At 32.7% G+C, this 17,712-nt stretch overlaps 2 protein-coding genes across 2 annotated transcripts; both read left to right on the top strand.

The window, feature by feature from the left end:
- The first annotated feature begins 1,125 nt into the window (after positions 1-1,125).
- On the top strand, positions 1,126-10,202 carry LOC145596737 (protein neprosin-like). The gene is made up of 6 exons (XM_081652943.1): positions 1,126-1,269; positions 5,186-5,278; positions 5,374-5,577; positions 6,194-6,349; positions 7,844-7,987; positions 9,840-10,202. Exons 1-6 carry the CDS (start codon positions 1,126-1,128, stop codon positions 10,200-10,202), a joined length of 1,104 nt encoding a protein of 367 aa, XP_081509069.1.
- A 1,657-nt stretch (positions 10,203-11,859) lies between these two features.
- On the top strand, positions 11,860-16,164 carry LOC145597962 (uncharacterized). Its single transcript, XM_081654242.1, has 10 exons — positions 11,860-12,003; positions 12,224-12,307; positions 12,412-12,545; positions 12,657-12,723; positions 13,761-13,813; positions 14,230-14,284; positions 14,385-14,459; positions 14,602-14,719; positions 15,514-15,560; positions 15,647-16,164. Exons 2-10 carry the CDS (start codon positions 12,233-12,235, stop codon positions 15,746-15,748), a joined length of 726 nt encoding a protein of 241 aa, XP_081510368.1. The 5' UTR covers positions 11,860-12,003; positions 12,224-12,232; the 3' UTR covers positions 15,749-16,164.
- Positions 16,165-17,712: the final 1,548 nt, after the last annotated feature.

The following is a 17,712-nucleotide window of genomic DNA, read 5'->3' as shown; positions in this document are numbered from 1 at the left end:
CTGACGGCGGCGGAAGACCTAGATCGGCCATTGATGGTTAGAGAGAGAAAGTTAGGAAGAGAAATGGAGGAAGGTAGAGGAGAGAGAAAATATAAAAAAAAAATTAAAAAAATGTGGATGGCCGTGCGGTGCGGCCAACCGCATATAAATCTTTGTGTTCTTTAAAAAATCAAAAAATTTAAATAAGGCAAAACTATTTATGAATTGTTTTTTACTTTTTTGTTAGACTAGTTTGGTGCCCGTGCGATGCCCGAGTTATTTATGGACTTTTAAGATAAAATTATAATTCAATTTGTATAAATAAAATATTGGTATTTTATTGAAATAAAACTCTAAATAATAATAAACCAAATTTGATTAAAAATAGAATTTTAAATTAACTTTTTATGCTACAAAATCTATCTATATCTATCCAACGTGGTACGATACTTGACAAAAAGTTGAAACGCTAAATGTTGTCTTGTGGCCTAATTATAAGTTTATTATTTGGTATTTCATTGAAAATAAAACTCTAAACTAACAATCTTATTCTAAAATTCAATTCTATCCTAATTTGATTGAAAATGAAATTCTCAACTGACTTTTTTATCTTATGAAGTCTATTTAAATCTGTCCAAGGTGGTGCGACACTTGGCGAAAAGTTGAAATGCCAAGTGTCGTTGTCTCGTGACCTGACTAAAAGTTTAGCTTTATATATTAGTTATATGATTCCAAATATTCTTCTTTTTTTATTTTATGTGATTGATTCCATATGGAACTATCATATTGAAACGGAGGGAGTAGTATTTAATGTATTGATTTTTCTTTAACAATATTAATTGTATTTAATGCTATATATATACTATTGATCAATATTTTCCATATCTGTAATGATTTGTTTGGATAGAATATCTCTTGTGAATTTAATTTAATGATAGGCCAGGTGTCAAAAATTAAATAATTTCTCAATTATTTAGCTTTCTCTTACGAGTATATAATTTGTGACACACATATTCTTAAGAGTTGCATTCGATTGAAGTCAAATTAGAGGTTTAGATGTATAATATAATAATCATAATAATAATATTATTGAAAATAGTTTTTTAGTTTATTGATTAATTTTATGAAAACTTAATTTGCAGAGCAATGGATGTGAAACTAGCATGCTTGGTAGCTTTGTTGTTACTTCTAATTAACCATAGAGCAAAAGGTCATCGTTTGACTAGAGAAGAACTTGATTATGAGAAACAGTTTGAGCTCCTCCAAAAACCAAGTGTTAAAACAATTAAGGTATGTTATTTAATTTAATTTGTTCTTGTAGGATATATTTATTATGAATCATTTCCTCAATTTGGTGTTTTTTTAAAATGATTTTATATTTAGGAAAAATTGATTCTAATAATCACACTTTTAGCCGATTCGCTGCTAACCTCACCTTTAAATTTTTATTTAATAATTCTACCTTTATAGGGGATCTTCTTCTATTGGTCCTTAACCTATTGGTAGGGGTGTTCAAATCCGGGTACCCGGAGTTTCGGGTAGTTGTTAATATGTCCCATGTCCCGACCCGAATATCTCGGGTACCCGGGTTCCGGGTACCCGAATTATTCAGGTCGGGACATAGGGTACCCGGATTTCTTTTTTTTTTAAAAAAAAAAATTATACTTATACTCCCTCCGTCCCCAATTGATAGTCACTTTTGGTAGAAAATCACGGGAATTAATAAACATAAATAAGAAGTAGCAAAAGTACATTGAAAAAGTAAATTTACATTGGGTATGAAAAAAAAAGAGAGAGAGAGAAAGTAATTAAAGTACATGGAAAAGTAAAATTTACATGGGAAAGTTAAATTTGCACAAATATTTTTGCAAATGGGAGAGAATTTTGATAAAAAAATAATATTAATGGTACTTGAGAAAAGCAAATGCGACTAACATTTTGGGTCACCAAAAATGGTAAAAGTGACTATCATTCAGGGACGGAGGGAGTATTAATTTTAGGTATTTATAATTGCTGTAATTTAATTTTTTTTTTGTTAGATAAACACACATTATAACCATTGATTTCCCAAAAATAAAATCCAAAAAATTACAATTGATTCCCAATTGAATTGCCAAAAAAATAAAAAAAAAAAAACCCAGTAATGCCGATAATGGAAGACAAATTCTTGCTTAGGAAGACGCCATGGCAATGATGGAATCAGTCGCCAAATTTGTTTTCCGGCAACTCACGATTAATCGAGGAGATGTTGTGGGGTTCTTGAGGTAGACATTAGAGATTTTTGGTGGAGTTTAGTGGGGGTGGGTGATTTGGGATACAAAGGAAAGGAGGGAATGGAAATATAAGGTGAAAGTGGAGAGTTGAAGATGGGAAATCGACGAGAAAGGATTAAGGAGCTTAATTCAAGGAGGAAGAGAAAGAGAGGATATGCAAGAAGAGAGAGAGAGGAGGAGGAGGCAGATGTGGGACTGTGGGAGGCGTGTGAAAGAACCCTAGTTTGGTGGGCTGGGCTTAATTTGAGGGAGGGTTTTTTTTTCTTTTCTTTTTTTTTTTAAAAAAATATTTCGGAAAATCGGGTACCCGAGAATTACAAAATGCGACCCATGTCCCGTCCCGGATAACATGCATTTTTCCCGGGTCGGGTAACCGTCCCGAAAAAACAGCTTTTTCCCCCAAATTTCCCATCGGGTATTTACCGGGTCATCGGGAAATCGGGTCGAGACAATCGGGTCGGGTTTTTTTGAACACCCCTACCTATTGGTAACCGGTTTTGATAGATTAAGATGCCATGTGTCGTTTTGTAATTGGTTGAAAAAAAAATTTAAAAATTAAAAACTAAAAAAAAAATCCCATCAGCCACCCCTCCACCCACCGTGGTACCCCAACCTTACCCTAGCCCCACCGCAAACCGGCCGGCCGCCACCGCAAACCTATGAAAACGGCCGCCCGAAACCAAAGATCACCTTGCCGATGAAATCTACCGTCGAAATCACCCCGGACCCAAATCCCACCCTCGAAACAACCATAACCACCATTGCCGAAAACCCCTAAAACTCCGTCGAAAACCTCCATAAACCCTCGACACTCCGTCGAAAACTACCATTAACTCCTGAAACATCGTCGAAAACCCTCGAAACTCCACCAATAAACCCCTCTTACCGCTTAGGTTTTTTTTACATTTCTTGTTGAAAATCGGGGTGGTTTTAGGGGGAGTTGGGTCGGTTTCTGCTGGGTGGGGTGGAAATGGGTGTTTCGGTGATAGGTTTAGGGGTTCCAGTGGTGGGGGATGGGGGGTTCCAGCGTAGACAGGGAGGAGGGGCACTGGGTTTTCTTTTTTAAAAAAAAAAAATATTTTGACCACTGGGTGGGGGTGGAAATGGATGTTCCGGCGATAGGAATGGGGGTTCCAGCGCAGATAGGGAGGAAGGGCTGCCGGAAGTCGGGGGTTAGGGTGGTTGTCGAGAAAAAAAACTGGGTTTTCTTTCTTTTTTTTTTAAATATTTTTGACCAAATTTTCTTTTAAGTTTTTTTTTTTTTACCAATTATTTAGTGCCACATGTCACTTAAATTATTTATTTTGCGATTTTGGTTCGATTCGATCACTTTGGGTTGAACTTAGTTAGTTTGAAAACAAGTCGAATCCTAATAAAAAAGAAAACGAGTTTTTCCACTTTAAAGTGGCCTGGGTTTAGGGTCAAAATAGATAAGGTCCTTATCGGGTCGAGTTGTAATTGCTTCGGGTCATAATTTGTTTGGGTTGAACTCGGTCGGTTTAAATACAAGTTTTGCAAGTTTGAAGCAGGTTTCGAGTCAAAATAGATTGGGTCTTAACCTGGTTGGGTTGAAATCGATTCAGGTAATATTCTATTTGGGTTAAACTAGTCAGTTTGAACATGGTTCAGTTAAAAACAAATTGGACTGGGTAAAATCGATTCGGGTTATAATTGGTTTAATTAGGTTGAAGTAATTTAATTTGAAAATGGATTACGGTTCATTATAGATCAAGTGAAAAACGGGCTAAGTCATTATCAATTCATAGTCTGTTTTTGTTGAACTAGGTCGATTTGAAAATGAGTTTACCCAATTTAAAGCAAGTTTTGGTTTAAATCATATCGAGTTAAACTAAGATAATTATTGAATATAGTCAATCAGATAATGAGAAGGAATGAGTCAAGAAATAATTGAGTTAAGTCTTAACGAAGTTAGTTTTATCGAGTAGTGAGTTGAAACGGGTTAGGTTAAAATTGAGACAGGTTTTAAACAATTAAGAGCAAAATCAGGTTTTAAGTAACAAATTGGAATGAGTCTTGATGTAATTGGTTTAATCATAAACATCCACGTCAGCTTAATTGGGTAGCAAGTCAGAAGAGCTTTGGTTATAAACTCACAATTAGGGCCTGTTCTCTTCAGCTCAGCTCAGTTCAGTTCAGTCAATGAGAACAGGCCCTTAGTAAGGGTCATAAAACGAGTTGGGTTATTGAATAGTGGGTTAAAGGAGAGAGAAAAAACGTGGGATGTAGAAGGAGATAGAAAAAATTGGGGAAACAAGTTACACGGGTTGTAAATGGTTCGATCATAATAAGTTATGAGTCGTAAGTGTTTCAGTCACAACGGGTTACAGGTTGTGAATGGCTCACACAACGGGTTAAGGGGTTAATATATAGTTTTGGTCATAATGGGTAATGGGTTGTAAACGATATGATCATAATAGGTTACATGTTATAAACAGTTTGGCCATAGCAAGATACGAGTTTAAAACGGTTCGGTCATAACAGATTACAGGTTGTAAATGGTACAGTGCAATGAGGTACAGGTTGCAATGGGTTTTTGTCGAATCAAACAGTTTTGGTTTAAAATGGGTCGATTACTATCGGTTAAGATGTAATCAATTTGGGTTGTTCTCGGTTTTGAATTGTATCGGTTTAGGTACAAGTCATTAAATATTTTCAAAAATCCGATTCTTTTCAATTTAGGTTTTTCGCTCACCTCTAGATATCAATTCTTTTTGGTTGGCACGTATATACATTAGGAATAATCTACTAGAAGATATTCTCAAATTGTGAATAGTGGATGAAGCAGTTGTTCACAAATTTTAAATTTTAAGGCATTTTTTCAAAAAAGAAATGAAAATTTAAAAAGGTAAAAAAGATTTTTTATTATATACAATTCATAAGTTATAAAACTAACTAATTTCTTTTAATTACAGAATGAGTATGGAGACATATACGACTGTGTAGATTTTTATAAGCAACCTGCTTTTGATCATCCACTACTGGCAAACCACTCGTTCCATCCCGAGGTTCAATTGAATTCATTCGAATTGGCAATATATATATCGAATTAACATACAAGTATTTCGTTGCACTTATCTAATAAAGCTTATTTTAATTTTAGATGAAGCCATCTACTCTCGCATTTGAAGAAGAGTCAAAAATTTCTCAAGATAGAGAGGTACTTACCAATATGAAGTCAAGAGGTGAAGGTTGCCCAACAGGAACAATTCCTATTAAAAGAGTGAGCAAGGACGATTTTATCAAAATGAAACGATTTACAGATGATTATACTTCACGAACCAAAAGTAATAGTTTGGAAAATCATGTAAGTGTTTTTTTTTTCTTTTTTATTTTAAATACAAAAAAAAAAAAAAAAAAATCACCATTAACAATAAAATAGTTACTTGTAACATTTTTTTTTTTTTTTGAAAGATAGTTACTTTTTTTTTTTGAGAAACTGAAAGATAGTTACTTGTAACATGGTAGAATAAGTCTTATATAAGCTAAGGTAAAATTTTGTTAATTTCATTGAAATTTGAAAGACGATCAATTGAAAGGTAAAAAAATATTTTTGGTCTTTTAAACCAATTATGGGTAACTTTTGTTTCGTGATGATTTGTTTTTTTTTTTTTTTTTTGACAACAATTTCGTGATGATTTGATTGTAATTTAATATGTATTTTCTAATGATGAATACATTTTATAAAATCTAATATGCAATCTTTAATCTAATACATCATTATGAGTATTTTTTTTTAAAGGTAAACTTCATGTAAAAAAAATTATAATTTTTATATATAGTATATGTATGGGTAACTTTATATATTTTTAAAGTAACTTTAACTTGTTTAACATAAAGTTAAGGAAAGTCTGCCTAATAAAGTTAATATGTTGTCCTTGATGAATGCAAGCTTGTTTTAAATAATTTTTGTTTTTACTCAGTTTGCAGTTGTTCAAACTCCCATTCCAAATGCAAAGTATTATTATGGAGCAAAAGTTGTACTTAGCGTATATAACGCTAACGTAAGCGCTTCTCAATATTCTTCGGCTGGAGTGATACTTAATAATGGAGAAGAAACCATTCAATTTGGATGGACAGTAAGTCTTCAACCAAGTTTTTATTCTATTAACTTTTTATTGTTTTTGCTTGACTAATAATATATATTATCACAAAATAATCAAAAATTTTGGTTTAATGATAACACGCAACAATATTAAATGATAGATAATCTATGAGCACATCTCTACTACTAAATTAAACAAGATTTTTTTGGGTAAGACCGTCTTAATCATCATCGATCATAAAATCACATTTGTGAGTCATTACAAACATATCACCGTGTATAATGTATAGAAAGTCTTATTTTAAGTTCAATATTCATAAATTCTTAATAAATGAAAGTTTAATGTATGTAATTATACATATAATGATATTAATTTACAATTGAAAATAAAATTACAAAAATTAACTGATAAGTAGGCGAAAAAAAAAGGCAAAATAGAAGTTCGATACGAAAAGAAAGACTTTTATTCAACTACGCTGCTAGCTAATTCCGTTGTACTTGTATCATCTTTTCTACAAAGTGTTTATGTGGTTTGATTTGTTAAATAATTGTTTTAATTTTGTTATCTTCTACTTCACATTTTTTTCCGCATGAATATAATGTAGATTAATCCTACAATAAACAAAGATGGTCGCACTCGACAATTCCAATATCTTAATGTAAGTATATGATGATTATCTTTTTCTATCTAATTATTATTCCCTCCTTCAGTTTTTATTCTTTATGCTTTAAAGTCAACTTTTATAACTTTGAGTGTAAAAATTCACAATTATAGATTTCAAAAAACTATATCATATGAGATCGCTTTTTAGATTCAGCTTGAAATGTATTTTTTATACTTCAATGACTTATAAATCGAAATATTATTGAATATATACCTAGTTAAAGATGAACATTACAATTCGAGAAATTCAAAGTGTAAAGAATTAAAAGTGACGAAGGGAGTACACTTTTGTAAAAATAATACTTATTGCTAAAAGACCAACATAACAAAAATTTAAAACTAATAGTATAAGACTAGAATTGGTTTTTATATTCTATCACACCCCTTTACATAAGACTCATTGGGCTTGAAATATGGATGCGACATCGAGTTCTTTGTACACGTACAGTGCTAAGTATACCACATGAAAAAAATGTTGGATGAGATTTAAACCCGTGAGCCGTGACCTTCTTGTCATGTTGATTTTTAATACTACGTTAGAAGCTAAAGTTTTTGGTTGAATCCCACAATTGATTTTTATTTTTTTTAAATTCGATCGCTTAAAGTGGTATAACATTATAACAAGAAGTCATATCTTAAACATAAGTATGAAGCAACATGTTTTTACACTACCTTTCGAAGCAATATGAATAATACCTATCTAGTCACTAACACACGTATATGCATGCAAATTATAGATTCCAAATAATGCATGCATGCAAAAATCTAGTGTTATTGAAAATAGCCTGATGATGCATTATACATTTGTATTCAAAGTACGATGATTTAATATATAGATATAAATTCCTTTGTTATATTTTACAGGCTGGTCTTTCTCAAGTACACTGTTTCAATATGTTATGTCCGGGATTTGTTAATGTTAATAAAGACGTACCTATTGACGACGTGCTTGAACCAACATCAAAAAGAGGAGGAGCAATATATATTATGAGTTTCAGTATATTTAAGGTAGATAATACTGGACTTTGATTTTTTTTTTTTTTTTTTTCTTAAAAAGTTATACATGCATCAAGAATCCATTAAATTAAATTTATCTGTGTTGTTGCTTATTAAATACTCTCCTATTAAAAAAAAAAAAAAACAAAACAAAACAAAAAATCTACCATTAAGGCCCTGATCACTTCACCTTAATTTTGCTGAACTGAAATTATTTTTGCTGAACAAAAATTATTTTTGCTGAACTTAAATTATTTTAACTGAACTTAAATTAATTTTACTGAATTAAAATTATTTTTGCTGAACTGAAATTATTTTTACTGATTTTCTGTTATAATTCTTCTTTAAGAAAACTGAATTTTATTGAACTGAAATTATTTTTACTGAACTAAAATTATTTTTACTGAACTGAAATTAATTTTACTGAACTGAACTTATTTTTACTGAACTGAAATTATTTTTACTTAATATTATTTTTTTAAGGTGAAGAGAACAGGGCCTAAGTTAGTGTAAACATGCAACTTATTAAGAAATTATTATTGAAAATTGTGAGTGGGAGTAAGATAAAGTATCATAGTAAAACAAAGAGAGAGAAAGAACCCGTTAAAAAAAAAAGGAAAATTCTCTTTGGTATAGTAACACCAAAGTTTTTAATTTTCTCAGTGGTGAATTGTAAAAAATTTATTATCTTTGGTAACATTATACTTTATGTATTAAGCTACTTATAACATTAATGATTAACTTATATCAAAATCCCAACAACTACCTCAAATCGCGCTCTTCACCTTCTAGAAATCACATTTCGACCCCTCCGAACACCCTTCCCCGTCTTCTCTCCTTTCTCGCACCTCACCACCATTGAAAACGATAAAAAAAAATCAGACGAAATTTGTGAATTTTTGGTAATCGGAACCCTAATTCCTCACAATTGAACAAGAAATTATGTGAATTGCAAGTAATTGAAATTAATTTGACGATTGTGGAAGCAAAACAAGTTACCGGTGGGGATTTAGGGTTTGGGGTTCGTCGTTTCGGGAAAGGGTGTAGGTGGGGGCTGTTAGTGTTGAGGGTAGCTAGGGGAAAGGGGAGGGGGTGGAGTTGGCAGTCGGGGAGGAGGTTGTGTGCCGGCCAAGGGGGTTGGGCACCGGTCAGTGAGGGGGAAAGGGGCGCTGGTGTCTGGTTGCTGGTGGGTAAGATCGAGGAGTTAGTTTTTGATTTTTTTTAACAATTAAATTATACGAAGTTTTATTTTAGATATATACATATATACATACATATATACATATATACTATATATATATGTATATATGTATATATATATGTATATATGTATATATGTCGATATATATATACATATATATCTAAAATAAAACTAACCATGGTTAGCATTTTAGTTAAAATTGTATTTATCTTTGGTAGACAATAATACGAGTTTACCAAAGATAATAAGTTTGTTTACAATTCACCATTAAGAAAATAAAAACTTTGTTGTTAACAAAGAGAATTTCTTCAAAAAAAAAAAAGTGGTAAAGGTCTATAGGCATTGGATAAGCTAATTAAAAAGAAAAATATTATATTAAATTAAATGCAATTATATCGATCGAAGCATGATTTTGACATGCATTTTCAAATATTTTAATGGCTTATCAAACGTCTTGGGGGCATCTGTTAACAAGTTCCATAGAATAAATCACAGTGAGTAGAATAAAATAACCAATTAAAATAAAAAACAAATAGAACAAAAAAGAACGAATATATGGAAGAGTGTTACGTTAATCAATTAATGTAATCTTTGTGCTTTAATTAAGTTGTCAATTAAGGGATTATAATTTATACTTGGTTTGTTTAATGTGTAATTACAAAGGATCCGAAAGATGGAAATTGGTGGCTTACATTTGGGGATGAAAATACTGTACAAGGATTTTGGCCTAAAGAAATATTCACTGGATTGTCAATGTTAGCAACTAAAGTCACATTTGGTGGAGAAGCTTATGGCCCTGTGGATCAACCTTTACCACCTATTGGAAATGGCTACCGTGGTATCGCAGACCCTAAATATTCTGCTTATTGTCATTCAATTGTAGTGTTGGATGAAAATTTGAAGGAAGATAATGACCCTCATGAGATTGAAACTTATACAGACGATTCACATTATCATGTTGTTGATTATGGATGGACTAATAGATTTGGACGCATCATGTTCTATGGTGGTACTATTCCACAATAATGATGTATTAGTACTTTTATCAATAACTATTAATAAATTTCTTAAACTTTTCAAGAAATTATATCAAGTGTTTGTTAAGATTAAGGGTGCGTGATTAAAATGTGCTTTGGACTTGGAAAATAGACTGTAGACAATTAATCACATAGGAAAAGAGTATAATTTATTTTATCTATTTATATATATAAATACACAAAATATTTTAAATAATGGAAAATGATAAACACATTACTGAACTGAGCTGAACTGAACTGAACTGATTGGAACTGAACTGAACTGAACTGAATTGAATATTTTATGTGAGAGGGAAATTAAGGGCATGTTCATATTTACTGAACTGAGCTGAACTGAACTGAACTGAACTGAATTGAACTGAATTGAGCTGAAATGAATATTTTATGTGAGAGGGAAATTAAGAGCTGAACTAACTGAACTGAATTGAGCTGAAATGAATATTTTATGTGAGAGGGAAATTAAGAGCTGAACTGAACTGAACTGAACTGATTGGAACTGAACTGAACTGAAATTAAGTAAATGTGAACAGGCCCTAAGAGCTGAACTGAACTGAACTGGAGCTGAACTGAACTGAACTGAACTGAAATTAAGTAAATATGAACAGGCCCTAAGAGTTATGTATAAGAAGCTAAAAAGGGAAATATTGAGGAAAAATTAACATTAATTACATCGATTTGCGCGTGATTTTGTCATGAATTCCCAACTTAATTCCATTTTAGCAAGTATATTTAATGCTTATATAGAGCCCTAAGGGCTACATATAACATTACCCTTAAATAATACTTCCTCCGTTTCTATTTAGTTGACGCGTTTGATTTAGGCACATATATTAAGGAGAGGAGAGAGAGTGATAGAGAGTGAATAAGCAAGTGGGGTACCTTGTAAATGCAAGGTAAAAAATTTACCCAAAAAAGAAACGCGTCAACTAAAAAGAAACTTCCTAAAAAGGAATACGTGTCAACTAAAAAAAAACGAAGGTAGTAGGTTTATTACAATTGTAAAGTTAATTCCTCTTTTTAAGTATCAGTGGTGGGGTATATGCGTTTTTTCATGTACTAGTTGAGGGGTATATATGTAATTTCCTAAATTTGATTATTTGTGGGAAATTTTGACAATTACCACTTTCTATTTTTTTTTTTTTTTTTTTTTTTTTTTGAAAATTACCACTTTCTATTCTCAAAAACATCAAAAGTTACCACCTTCTTGCCTCGCAACTATCACATGACGTCATTTTGGGCCCATTCTTTACCTTCCCTCCCTATTTCCCTCCCATTTTTCATTCCCATTTGGATTCTCATCTCCCCTTTCACTTTTTCCCTCCCCCCCAAACCACCAATAATTGTTCGTCAATTTTGATTTGGAGGAGTGAATTGAAGTGTTTTTGATTTTTTGGGGAAAAAAGTGAAAAGGGGGATGAGAATCGAGTTGGGAATGAGAAATGTGAGGAAAATAGGGAGGGAAGGGAAAGAATGGGCCCAAAATAATGTTATGTGGTAATTGGAAGGCAAAAAGGTGATAACTTTTGGTATTTTTGAAAATAGAATGTGGTAATTTTCAAAAAAAAAAAAAAAATAGAAGGGGGTAATAGAGGGTGATAATTGTCAAAATTTCCTTATTTGTGGTTGGTTATTTGGTAAAGTGCAAATTTTGCTAAAAAAAAAAAAAAAGTCACTCTCGCTCAACAGAGCTTTGCGCCCCCTAAACCAATTTCTCCATAGCTGACTCCTCAAACTCACTCTCGCTTTCTCTTTCCTCCTTTGAAGCGTACTTTTGAGTTCTCCATTCTGTGGTAAGATGTTATTTTTCATAATCGAATATCGATTTCTCAATATTCTGTTAATCGTTTTTTTGATTCAATTTAGGGTTATTTGTGAATAGATTGTCGAATTATTAGTTATGGTTAATTTAATTACTAATATATGATAACCAGTATTATCGTTTCTATTCATATCTTAAGCTAGAAGAATTTAATTTGGTTGCTAATTTGTTGCTAAACCCTTTAATTTTAGGACGGAACTATGAAAGCGGAGTTAAACCCTGCTTCGAATAAAATTAAATTCGAAGAAAACGAGGATTCTTCGAGTGAAGAAGATGTTAGTTTGTTGAATTACTTGGTTTGATATACATTTGGGATTTAAGTATGATAGTTGAGTTTTTGTGTTAATTTTATTTTTTGGGGAATTTTTTGTCATTTTAGGAGGAAGCTGAAATAGAGAATGAACTTGCTGATGTGCCTTTTGGAGAGTTGCAGAAGGCTCGCTCCGATGGTACCCTTGCCTTGCACCGAAAGCGCGAAACCGAGAACAAAGCTAAGCGAGCTAACAAAAACATGTATGGGTTTCTTGCTTATTGTTAATTTGTGCTAATTGATATGGAGTATGTATATTTGTGCTATTGTTTGGGAATTGGAATTGAGTATTTGTATTGGTTTTTCGAATGAAGGCCAATGGAGGTGAGTAGCAAAAAGCCGGTTAGTAGATTCAGAGAAGTGATTCAAGTGCCTAAGAAGGTCAGCTTCATAACACCTGTGTTTTACATATGACGAGTACTATATTATGATTATGATACATTTATGTCCAAAGCAAGCAAGTTTGTTGTTCATTACTTTCTAAGGGGATTGGAATATTATGATCTCGATGTTCCTTTCTAGGGGGATTGGAATATTATGATTGCGATGATCCTTTTTACTTTTTAGGGTGCTCGGGATATTATCATAGTGTTGTTCCTTATATGAAAGTCTCACCATCTGTCTACAATTGGGATTTCTACAATCAAATTTTTACTATGGGATTAATCATGAAGTTGTCAATTTATGATCTTGTTAATCTAAAATAAGAGCCTAGCCATCTGTCTCTAGTTTTCCTTTGGAAATTAGACGTGTTTGAGCTCTGAAACAGAGGAAATCATCTGAAGTGCGCTCTTTGTTGCTCTAATATGGGATGATCTATCTTTATTTAGTGCTTGCTTAGGTTTTAAGTTAAACTTAAGTAGACATTTTCACCTTTCTATGTGCAGTACTGATATCTTCAGTGCATAAGACAGTTATTGTATACCTGAATAATTGGTGAGACTTACCATTTTTTTTTATGTTTTCTGAGGGTGATCGACATTTTGATATGTTAGATTTCCTGTTTCTTGGGATGAGAGCTAAAACTCAGATGTGTTGATGAAACATGACCAATATCTAAGCTTCTGTGATATCTTTTTATGCTTTGAATTGCAAGAGTGATAAGTTAGGGGATTCTGGTTTATCATTCTCTATATCGATGTTACTCTAACTCGGCTAAAAGTGTCAAGATACAGGTATGTATCCAAGTGTGTTAGACTCGGCCAATTTCTGATTTTTTTTTCCTGTTGTTGTCCCAAAAGGAAGTATCCAAATTCACACCAATGTTGAGTGTCTAGTATTTGATGTAGCTACTTCAAAGCAAATGAAGATTCAGAGTTACATAGGCTGATATTATCCCTTTGAATGTTTAGGCTGATTAAGTAAGCTTTATTTCGTATTATCAATATGCTAATTTACTCTTATAATGTGATCAACAGGTAGTACGCGATCCACGTTTTGAATCTCTTTGTGGCAATCTTGATGAAGAGGGGTAAGGTTCCTGTTTAAAACTTGTCTGCCATTCTGCGTTTTTTTTTTTTATTATTATTTTTCTTGTTTTAGATAACCTTTAATTATTTCATTCATTTATTTATTTTTGTAATAAATTATCAGTGAATATGTTCATGTTATAGTCTAGTTTGTGCCAGAATCTCACAAATGCTGATCTTTGAGAATAGTTAATTCTGACATTGATATTAATTTTTTTATTCAATTCTTGTTCTTTATATATGCGGATAACAGAACGGTGCATCTTAGAGATAGGCGATGAAATTTGTGTATCGGCCTCATGAAAGTGTATGATATGAAGTAAAAATATGATGATCTAACTATGATCTGACACACATTTGATGAAAGTTGCATTGTTACATCATTCAAATATTAACATGAACTTTGTGTACAATGCAGGTTCAAGAAGAGATATAATTTCATCTATGAAGAGAACCTTCCCGCTGAAAAGCAAGTACGTTTATCTGGCTATCTGGTGCTGTGTCTTGTTTGAGTTGTTTCAAACAATGTTTTGTCTTTTGAGTCATCATCATAATATTTTCATCTTCTCACAGGAATTGAAGAAGTTGCTGGAGTCATCTAAAGACCCTGAAAAAATTACAGAATTAAAAAATCGCATTGCCTTGATTGTAAGTATATTTGCCTCAAAGTTTTTGTTTTATGAGCAGCTTTTGTGATGTCAGTTTCATTATTGTTTTTGCTTGGAGCTAATACCTTTAATCCTTATATGATTGTCATTTCATTTAATTTCTGATTTATGGGTTTTCATAGGACAAACAAATGAAGTCCGACTCTACAAAACTCAGGAGAAACCAAATTCTTTCTGAACACAAAAAGAAGGCAAGGGAAGCAGTAAAGCAAGGAAAGCGTCCCTATTTTGCAAAGAAATGTAATCCTTTCCACCTCCTTTTCCATTTTCTCTTCTCATTTGGGGTCTTTCTTAATTTAAAAAAAAAAATAAAAAATAAAAAAAATCTTTATCCTTTGTTAAATCTTGCAAATTTCTCTGTAATCAAACCCTTTGCTCCTTTCTTTGACATTTTCGCTTTCTTTAATTCTTTTTGGATTTTTAACGAAATGAAAGTATGGGATCTTTCACCATATAGGCTTCCTCTTAAAAAAAGATGTGAAACTTTGAATTAGATGAATGGAGGTTTAAGCAAGGTATATGCAGGGAAGTGATGAGAATTGGGAAGAGGGAGAGAAGGGAAAGAAGAGGTGAAAAGTTTTCTTAACTAACGCCAGCGAAGGTTTTTGAGAGAATTTGGTTTGTTTAAGGAGAGGAGAGATTGAGGATGATGAAAATGATGGTGGTCAATATGGTCATGTGATACAAGGGTATTTTTTTTGAAAAGAGGGGAAAATAATAAAATAATGAACTCCCTGTCTCCAATGGATTCTGAGGTCTCCGGAGTCATTTATGATTAATGACACACACCTTGGCTTAGTTGATATTGTGGCTAAGACTAATGTGGTTCTCTTCAGAGTGATTATTACACCCAACCATAAACTCGCCCATAATTGGTGCTATTTAGGCAAATTTTGCCCATTATTTATTTAACCTGTGATATCCTTTAGCTCAGACTTGTGAGCTATGTATTACTCAACCTTTTAATCTGTTATTGCCATGAGCTAATGTGGAATAATATGCTTGCACATGCTTATTTGATTCTCTTGTTGCAGCTGAAATCCGAGATATGATTCACATGGAGAAATTCAAAGATCTCAAGGTATGTGCTTACCTCTTGCTTATTATTGATGGATGATTAAGAAATTACGTGTATCTATTACTAATTGATCAATTGTCGATAATCAGGAAAAAGGTAAGCTGGATTCTTATATGGAAAAGAAGAGGAGGAGAAATGCTTCAAAGGACCATAGGTTCATGCCTTACAGGAAGTCTAATAATAATGAGTAACAACACAGCTCTCTTCCGATTTTTGACGAGCAGCCTCTCCATCATTTTCCATCTCATAGTGCATACAACTTGGTTCTATTTTATCCGCGCACTTTGACTATGTCCGACTTGTTAGAAGTACCTGACACAGACAAGGAAATCATTCCCATAATGCTCTGCTGTGTTTTAAGGATCATATCTGACTGAAATGGCTGGATACTTGTTGAGCAAGGGTATGAAAGTTAATGACTTAACTGTAGTATACTCAGCTCTATATTTTGGACTTTACTGTCAATCTAGCATCCTGTTCATCTTAGCTATTACCGTCATTTGTACCCCTAAAAATGTATCACACTTGTTTCAAGTTGATGAAAATGCTGTGCAACTATGAATTTTATTTACAAGTATGGTTCTATTTTCTGTGGCTAGTAACAGAAGAGCAGAAGTTTACATTTGAGGTCCATTCTTATTTTGCTTGATGGATCGTCCATTGATTCTACAGAATCACAACCAAACCATTCAAACGGACCCTGAGTCTTCCAAAGGTAGACTTAATTACTTAATACCTTGCTTATCGTGCGTGCTCATACTAGGCGTGTAACCCTCAAATGCCAATGTGAGCTTTATTTCAGTGTGCCGTTTGGGGAAAATGAGCTATGCTGGTCTACCAGTGTGTTAACTGGCACCAAACTGATGATGTCTCGCGTTTGTCCTGCCTTAGATTCTCTCATGCCTTGTCCTATAGATACCTTCCTTAACCTGAAGCCTTAAACCCTCCTCAAAAGTCAAAACCCCTTTTCAAGTACTTCATACGAAGTATTATTCAAGGCAATTCAATATCGATTGAAGCCCTAGTTGATAATTTTTTTCTATCCATATACATATCAAAGTTTAATTAATACCAGGTTCAAATTTATCTATAGTAATATATAAAGTGAAAGGGGGTTTTGGGTGATAAATTTTCTTTCTCAAAATACCCCTTTCATTTTTTATTTTCTTTATTATTAAAAAAAAACCACCTTCATTTTTCTAAAAAATAACTACCATAAAAAATAAAAAATAAAAAATAAAGATAGAAAAAAAAAAAAAAATCTACCATAAAAGCTACGCATTTTTTTAAGGGATTTTATCACTGGTACCCTCAAAGATTTGACTTTTATCAATGGTGAACCTCATTAAGTTTTCATTATCAGCAGTGCCCCTAATATTTAAGCCTAATTGCTACAGTGATCTTTTCTCTAATCAAACGTTAACTAAACGTTAAGTAGGGGGTTTTGGCTTGTTTAAGGAGTATGGGAGATGGAAATACTAAAATGCCCTTACCCTAAGTACTCCCTCCAAAATTCTTGTTATTTTCCCTCCTTTTTTTTCGATTTTTCCCTCTTTCCTCTCTTTTCTATTTAAACTTCTCTAGTTCTTGACATTTTTATCTTCTTTTCCCTACTGTTCTCTTCTCTTCTTTTCTCTTTGAAAACTCATGCTCATCAATGGCTTCTTCTTGCAGGGATGAATCTTCAAGGAGAATCAGTGTTGAAGGGGCTTGGTTCAGAGGCATGAACTGCAATTGCCAACCACCAAGATATGCAGACATAAGGTTTTCGAACTCAATCGAATCCTAGAAGGGCGTATTATAAGTGTAGGGTCTGTGTTTTTTTTATGTGGGTCAGGGAAGATCAAATGCTAAGGGACAGTGGTGGAAGGCAAGGAGATGCAGCATATATACATGCATTAAGGGCTGAATTTGCAGAGTTTATGCACAAAACTGATGAATTTGCGGATTTTATGTACATGGTAGTTAAATTGGCTGTGGTGATGTATTTGGTGTTGCTTGTAGTTACTTTGAAATAGATGAAATTAGTTAATGTCTTGTAATTGTGAAACTCTAATGTAGTTGGTGTTTTTTTTTTGGAATAAAAACATGGGTTTATTGGGATATTTTCCATATTTTGGAATCAAGACATGAGTTGCTTTTTGACAATAAAAAC

This window comes from Chenopodium album, chromosome 20, assembly GCF_948465745.1.
Source record: "Chenopodium album chromosome 20, dcCheAlbu1.1, whole genome shotgun sequence".
Lineage (NCBI taxonomy): Eukaryota > Viridiplantae > Streptophyta > Magnoliopsida > Caryophyllales > Amaranthaceae > Chenopodium > Chenopodium album.
Note: the sequence above shows the minus strand (reverse complement) of the source record. Positions and strands in the feature narration are given on the sequence as shown.